This window comes from Mandrillus leucophaeus, unplaced genomic scaffold (genome assembly GCF_000951045.1).
Source record: "Mandrillus leucophaeus isolate KB7577 unplaced genomic scaffold, Mleu.le_1.0 Scaffold7, whole genome shotgun sequence".
Taxonomy (NCBI): domain Eukaryota; kingdom Metazoa; phylum Chordata; class Mammalia; order Primates; family Cercopithecidae; genus Mandrillus; species Mandrillus leucophaeus.
This window is the reverse complement of record NW_012107585.1, coordinates 2,908,707-2,916,439: the sequence shown is the minus strand read 5'-3', so window position 1 is coordinate 2,916,439 and position 7,733 is coordinate 2,908,707. Positions and strand designations below refer to the sequence as shown.

The 7,733-nt window shown below is 47.9% G+C and overlaps 1 protein-coding gene across 1 annotated transcript in view; it reads left to right on the top strand.

Annotated features, from left to right (window-relative positions):
- Positions 1–7,733, top strand: part of KSR2 (kinase suppressor of ras 2) — a 523,630-nt gene that overhangs the window by 121,217 nt on the left and 394,680 nt on the right. The window contains exons 2-3 of the mRNA XM_011964399.1: positions 1,099–1,239; positions 6,020–6,170. Of these exons, the coding sequence (XP_011819789.1) occupies positions 1,099–1,239; positions 6,020–6,170 (292 nt within the window). The remainder of the gene's footprint in view (positions 1–1,098; positions 1,240–6,019; positions 6,171–7,733) is intronic.

The window sequence follows — 7,733 nt, the reverse complement described above, 5'->3', positions numbered from 1 at the left end:
GGCGCCTGCAGTCCCAGCTACTTGGGAGGCTGAGGCAGGAGAATGGCGTGAACCTGGGAGGCAGAGCTTGCAGTAAGCTGAGGTCGCGCCACTGCACTCCAGCCTGGACGACAGAGTGAGACTCCGTCTCAAAAAAAAAAAAAGTAAAGAATTGGGAGTCCTTGTGGACAGAGTTTCTACATTTACAAAGATATATACAGGGAAACGTTTTCCTTATGAATGGGAGAGTATTTATTTTTATTTATCAGTGTACCCTGGAGACTGTTCTCTGTCAGTACAGAGCCTGCTTCGTGGTTTGATTTTAGAGCTGCGTAAGTTTCTTTGTTGGCTGTAGCGTCATTTATGTAATGAGTCTCCTACTGATGGACTCTCAGAATGTTTGCAGTCCTTTGCTGTTGCAAACAGAACTGTAAGGAAGTAACCTTGTACAGTCATTCTGCACAGTATGGGTGTCTGTTGGAGGAGTTCCTGCAGGTGGAATTGTAGGATCAAAGGATGTGTGCAGGCCAGGTGCAGTGGCTCACCCCTGTAATCCCAGCACTTTGGGAGGCTGAGGTGGGCGGATCACCTGAGGCCACGAGTTTGAGACCAGCCTGGCCAACGTGGTAAAACCCCGTCTGTACTAAAAATACAAAAATTAGCCAGGCATGGTGGTGCACACCTGTAATCCCAGTTACTCGGGAGGCTGAGGCTGGAGAATTGCTTGAACTTGGGAGGCGGAGGTTACAGTGAGCAGAGATCATGCCATTGCACTCCAACCTGGGTGAGAGTGAAACTCCATCTCGAAACAAAAGAAAACAAAAACAGAAAAAGATGTGTGCAATTGAGGTGTCAATGGATGCCATCAAAAGGCCCTCCACTGAATTGGTACCAATGTGCGCCACCTCCCCCAACCCCAAGCCAGATGCTGGAGCCGCCTGTTTCTCCACCAACGAGGTGGAAAGATGGGTGCCAACCTGGATCTCACTGTAGCGGAACCAGTCTTTAAAGTACAGAGTTGGCTGGGTTTAGGGTGGGGGTTCGTAGGGGATTCTTGTCTCTCTTCCTTGTGTCAGTGCCTCTGAGATGTGTCCTCTGTCCTTGTCTGTGTCTCCACAGAGCAAGCTGGTGAAGTACTTCAGCCGGCAGCTGTCCTGCAAAAAGAAGGTGGCCTTGCAGGAGCGCAACGCGGAGCTGGATGGCTTCCCCCAGCTACGGCACTGGTTCCGGATCGTCGATGTGCGCAAGGAAGTCCTGGAGGTGACCTGGGGGGCCCCTGTGTCCCCTGCCCCTTCCTGGCCAGCAGCTACCCCCTGGGTTGCTCTTGGGCTGCAGGTTTCTGGCTGTGCACAGCACAGTCCCTGGCACATAGCAGGCTTTTAATAAATATGTGCTGGACGAAAACATTCAGGATGACTGGTGCTGTCTGAATGGGGTCATCGAGAGTGTGCTTCCCGAGTCAGTCAGAACCCTTCAGCTCTGCCACATATTCACAGAGTCACCTTAGCTAAATCACTTCACCTCTTAGTCCAGCGCTGTCCAGTGGAACTTTCTGCTACGATGGGAATATTTTCTATCTGTGCTGCCGGATGTGGTAGCCGCTTGTGGTTAGGACATGTGATTAAGGAACTGAATTTTAAATTGTGTTTAACATTAATTAATGGGGCCCGTGGAAGCCATATTGAACAGTACTGTCTTAGAGCATTAATATTCTCATCTGTGAAATGTGCATAGTGATTGTCATCTCTTCTTAAATAGCCAACATCATAGAATGAGATGATTTTTATACAATGTTCAACTCAGCTGGGCACAGTGGCTCATGCCTGTAATCCCAGCACTTTGGGAGGCCAAGGCAGATGGATTGCTTGAGCACAGAAGTTTGGGACCAACCTGGGCAACATGGTGAAACCTCTACAAAAAATACAAAAATTAGCCAGATGTGGTGGTGCGTGCCTGTGGTCCCAGCTACTTGGGAGGCTGAGGCAGGAGGATCACCTGAGCCCAGGAGGTTGAGGCTACGGTGAGCTGTGATCATGCACTCCATCCTGGGTGACAGAGTAAGACCCTGTCTCAAAAAAGAAAAGAAAAGAAAAGAAAGGCCAGGTGCGGTGGTTCATGCCTGTAATCCCAGCACTTTGGGAGGCTGAAGTGGGCGAATCGCTTGAGGTCAGGAGTTCGAGACCAGGCCAACATGGTGAAACCACGTCTGTACTAAAAATACAAAAATCAGCCAGGTGTGGTGGTGCACACCTGTAGTCCCAGCTACTCGGGAGGCTGAGGCAGGAGAATTGCTTGAACCCAAGAGGCAGACATTACAGTGAGCTGAGATTGCATCACTGCATTCCAGCCTGGGTGACAGCACAAGATTCTGCCTCAAAAAAAAAAAAAAAAAAAAAAAAAAAAGGTTTAGCTCATATTCTGGCACCAAATAGCATTCAGTAGATGCCAGGCTATTACTGCTGTGAGCATCTGACATCTTATGTCCACCCACAAAGATTGGACCACGTTCTTAACATCTTGAGGATAGTGAGATTTTCTTACCCCCTGGGATCCCAGAGACTGATCCATTTGCAGTGACAGGGCCAAGCCAAACCTAATAAAACCAGCGGACATCACTGCATCTTTCATGCTAGGCATTGTGCTAAGGGCTTTGCACTTAGGATCTCAACTGCTGAGGCTGTTCAGCCTCCTCGCAATGACCTTTTCAGTAGGTGTGACTGTTATCCCCTTTGTACAGAGTGGGAAACTGAGGCTCAGAGCTAAGTGACTAGTCTAGCTGGTAAGTGGATGGGGCTGGCGGGATGTCCAGCTCAGATGGACAACAAAGCTTTAGGTTGGAAGGACTGTGCCTTAGCCTTGTTTCCTGTTGCCTGGGCCTCCCTGAACTGGGCAGAAGAGGAGCTTGCCCCCCTGCCAGTGAAACCAAGAGCCCTCTCTCAAGGTGCTCCCTGCCTCCTGCTTGAAGAGGCTTCCTGTCTTTTTTAGACCTTGTCCGCAGGGACAAGAATCTCACCCAGCCCCACCAGATCTAAGAATCCCGAGTCAGATGCGGCATCATCCCGCTCCATTCCTCCAGGCCCCCACCCCACCCCATCTTGCATATGCACATCAGACCATGCACAATTCCATGTTTCCTTATTTCATTCTCAGCATGGCCAGAGAACCCAGATGAGTTTCTTGCAAATATCCTTAGAATGAATGGTCCTGTATAAGGACAGATGGCGTTGTGTTTGCACGGCTCAGGGAATTTTTTTGGGAGGCTTCAGGATCATTTGTCTATCAAGTGCTACTTGTGGGAGCAAATAAGGCAGAAACGATTCTAGACCAGGGGCTGAAAACTGGTGGCCCTCAGGCTGGATCAGCTATGCAGACATTTTGTTGTTGTTGTGTGGCTAATATGATGCCAGGACATTTATTTTGAGCCAGTACTTAAAAACCGAAAGAGTCTGCCTAAAAATCCCAGATCTCTGGCTTCACTCACAAAATCAGAAATGTTGACCATGGAACTGAGCTCCTGTCTGGCAGCGACTTGCTCATTTACATTTACCTGGCCTGCAGGTACCTGAGTTTTGGCTGTTGCCTTAGTCAGTGAGCATCTTGAGTCCAAGGTCACCACCCAGGGAGTGGGCGGGAGAAGATGAGGGGTTTCTGCTCTTTGTCTGCAGTTCAGGCATGTGTCCACCAGAGGTCCCCTTTCTGTGAAGTGACTGAAGTATGGAGAAAGCTCCAAAGTAAAACCGCTGGGTTTGAATCCTGGCTCCACCAATTACTTGCTGTGTGACCTTAGGCAAGTGGTCTAACCTTTCTGAATTTTACTGTCCTAGTCTCTAAGTGGTGGTGATAAAAGTGCCTACTTTCAGTAGTCTTTGTGATAATAAAGGAAATCTATCAAAAACCTTAAAACAGTGTTCCATCCATTTCAGCTATTGTTACTACTATTATTTTATCAAACAGAGGTGTGTCTGCCCTTTTGGCCCAGATTGTTAAGGGTTTCTCCATTTTTGATGTTATAAAAATGTTACTTTTATGATTTTCTGTGATCTTAAACTTCAGAGTAAATTGAAATTATATATATGTAAATCATAAGGTTAAAATGCACAAGTGAATCCTGAATCAAAGAGGAGAATCCTTTTATGTTATGAATCACCCCCTTCAAATGTGAGTCATTCTGTACCTTCAGATCCTAGACAGGGTGCAATGGCTCATGTCCGTAATCTCAACACTTTTGGAAACCGAGGTGGGAGGATCGCTTGAGGCCAGGAATTCGAAACCAGCCTGGGCAACATAGTGAGATCCTATCTCTACAAAAAATTTAAAAATTAGCCAGGCATGGTGGTGCATGCCTGTAGTCCCAGCTACTCAGGAGACTGAGGTGGGGGGGTCGCTTGAACCCGGGAGTTTGAGGCTGCAGTGAGATACGATGGCGCCACTGCACCCCAGCCTGGGTGACAGAGTGAGCCCCTGTCTCTGTTTAAGAAAAACAACAACCAGAAACAAACAGGTCCTTGATCATCACCTTTCTTAAAGGGGCTCATCTGCAATGTGTCCCTATTTGAGAAAGCCTCTAAGTGACTCCACTATTGTTCTCTCTCTGCCCCCTGCCTGCCCTGGTGAGTTGAAAAGGCACTGATTGGGCTTCGACTTTTGCGCCATAGCTCATATTTTTGAAGATAATTTTTTGTACTGAGACAGTTTTCTTCTTTCTGGCTATCAGTTTAATGTGGGAGCTGTATCTTGTTGTAATACACAAACATGTAATACACAAACATGACCACAAGAGGGTAGATGTATTCTGCAATACTGCCCTAGAATCACCATCCATATGCTATTTCACCCTTATTTACTTTGGGAGGCTGAGGTGGGCGGATCACCTGAGGTCGGGAGTTTGAGACCAGCCTGGCCAACATGATGAAACCCCGTCTCTACTTAAAATACAAAAATTAGCCAGGTGTGGTGGTTGGTGGCTGTAATCCCAGCTACTTAGGAGGCTGAGGCAGGAGAATCGCTTGAACCCAGGAGGCGGAGGTTGCAGTGAGCTGAGATCATGCCATTGCACTCCAGCCTGGGAGACAAGAGTGAGACTCTGTCTCAAAAACAAAAAACAAAACAAAAAACCTTTACTTAAGTAATAATATATGTTAAGATGCACTCCAGCCTGGGCGACAGAGCGAGACTCCGTCTCAAAAAAAAAAAAAAAAAAAAAGATGTTGAGTAGTAAGTGCTATAAAAGAAGACTCATATATACATACAGATATATATGCATAAATATAGAAGCTTGACAAATTTTGAGGTGTCTCCATATGATGGTGTCTAGGGAGACACTGTTTTGGGAAGATGGGGTGGCGGTGAAAGTTCGCTTGCCAGCACGTTGAGAATCCTACCTTTTCTAGGTCCCTTTCCCCAACTCCACGCTACACTCCAGCATTTCTGCTTTGCCTTAGGATGCAAAGCCATGCCCCATGGGGCTCAAAAACAAACCTAGTTTCATTTCCAGCATGGAGCACGGACCTTCAATCCCTTTCCCATTAGGTTTCCTGAAGACCAGTGTGAGGCCTGGACTCTGCAGCCGGAGAAGAAAGGAAGCAGAGTGGGGCCCAGCCATCAGCGCACCTGCCTTTTCCTGTGCTTGCTCTGAGTGTGTGCTGGGATTTCAGATGAGTCCCTGCAGAGCAGGAGGCACTGGGAGCCATGCAAACATGAAAAAATGGGGCCCTGGCTTATAAACATTCGAGAGACAGGCACAGTGTTGACACCAGACAGGGTAGTAATTATAATAGCACTAAGCACCTGCGCTACCTTGCCAAGTGTGAACACTTAGGATTCCCACTTTATAGATGAGTAAAGTGAGGCCCAGAGAGGTTGAGCGACTGGTCAGAGGTTATCTAGCTAATGAGTGGCAAACCGGAGATTCGGAGACCCCACTGTTGTGCAAAGCGTTTGCACGGCGGAGTGTTCTCCTTTAGGCACCACTAGAGGGCGGGCTGGAGGCAGAGAGGCTGTTCTTGCCCCATCGTTGACAATCCTCTCTCCCCTCCCCTAGGAAATCTCCCCGGGCCAGCTGAGCCTGGAGGACCTCTTGGAGATGACGGATGAACAGGTGTGCGAGACTGTGGAGAAATACGGAGCCAACCGGGAGGAGTGTGCCCGCCTCAATGCCTCCCTCTCCTGCCTCAGGAATGTCCACATGTCAGGTGAGCAGGCCCTGGGGCCGGGGATGTGGAGACATGTCCCCAGAACAGCTGCCACGGTCCCTCGGCATCCTGTGCCTGCCACTGCAGGCCAGGACGAGACAGTCAACCCTGGGGGGCAAATGTGACACGCAGGAAGAGGCAGCATGGACCTGGGATTTGGAGGCCGGAAGATGCCGACAAGGGCAGTTCTTGGGTTTGAACTCTTGCCCCAGGACGACCTGCTGAGGTTTAGGGTATCTGGTGCTGGATAATTAGGGTCCGGACATGAAAATGTTGAGTGTGTGTAGGAGACCAGTTCTTTTTACTTTAGACATGTTGAAGTGCCTTTGCATTTTGGGTCAATGTCTAGCTTCTATTTTTTTATTTTTATTTTTTTACAGAAGTGATTTGCATTCATTGTAACATAAACCAGAAAATAGATTTTTAAAAAAATCGCCCTAAGCCCCACCCTCTAGGTAACTGCTGTTATCATTTTGGTATAATTTTTCCTGACAAATGGATATATGTTTACTTTAAAAAACAGAATTAGAATTATCCGTACATATTGCTTAAAATTTTTTTTTTCACCTGATAAAATAACCTCTGTGACTTGTATCAGTTTGGGGGCCAAATATATTGTCATCCCTCCTGGATGTTTTCCATTAATTGCTCAGATACCCATTTGTCTTTATTAGCAGAACATCAAATATCATCTTCCTGAGGCTTCCTGCTTCTCTCTAGCCTCATGATTTATCTGCAAATTCTGGGGCCTTTCTGTCCCAAGGGATGCGCTCTGCAAACGCCAGCCACGGAGAAGTGTTAGTGACCATCAGCACGGTTGTTTCAGTTCCCACCACAAGGTGTCACTGTTGAGCATCAGTCTGGCAGAGTCAGGTGGAGGCTCTCGGATGCCCTTGCTTGATTCAACCTGCTCTATTCAACAAGCATTTGTTGAATATTGTTCTAGACCTGGAGAAGTCTTCTAATCTGAGTGGCTATGGGGTGCCAGCAGGGCTGAGGAGGCAGCAGTGAACAAAACAGAACATACTTGAAACAGGTCATTGGCCTAGTCCTCCATGCGTGCCCTTTTGTATTTTTTTCTTGCTGGCAGATCCTGATTCAGGTACAGTCAGCATCAAAAGGGATCATGCAGCTGGGCACACTGGCTCATGCCTGTAATCCCAGCACTTTGGGAGGCCAAGGCAGGAGGATCTCTTGAGCTCAGGAATTCCAGACCAGGCTGGGCAAATGGCAAAACCCCATCTCTACAAAAAATACAAAAAAAAAGTGCCGTGTGTGGTGGCACACACCTGTAGTCCCAGCTACTTGGGAGACTGAGGCTGGTGGATCACTTGAGCCCAGGACATTGATTGAGGCTGCAGTGAGCCATGATCACACTGCTGCACTCCAGCCTGGGTGACAGAGCAAGATCCTGTCTCAAAAATAAAGTGGGGGCGGACCATGCACTGGGGGCTGTCTTATGCCTTGAAGGATGTTTGGTTAGAAGCATCCTTGACCTCTGCCCATGAGATACCAGTAACATCCCCCAACTCAAAGTCATGACACACGGAAATATCCCCAGAT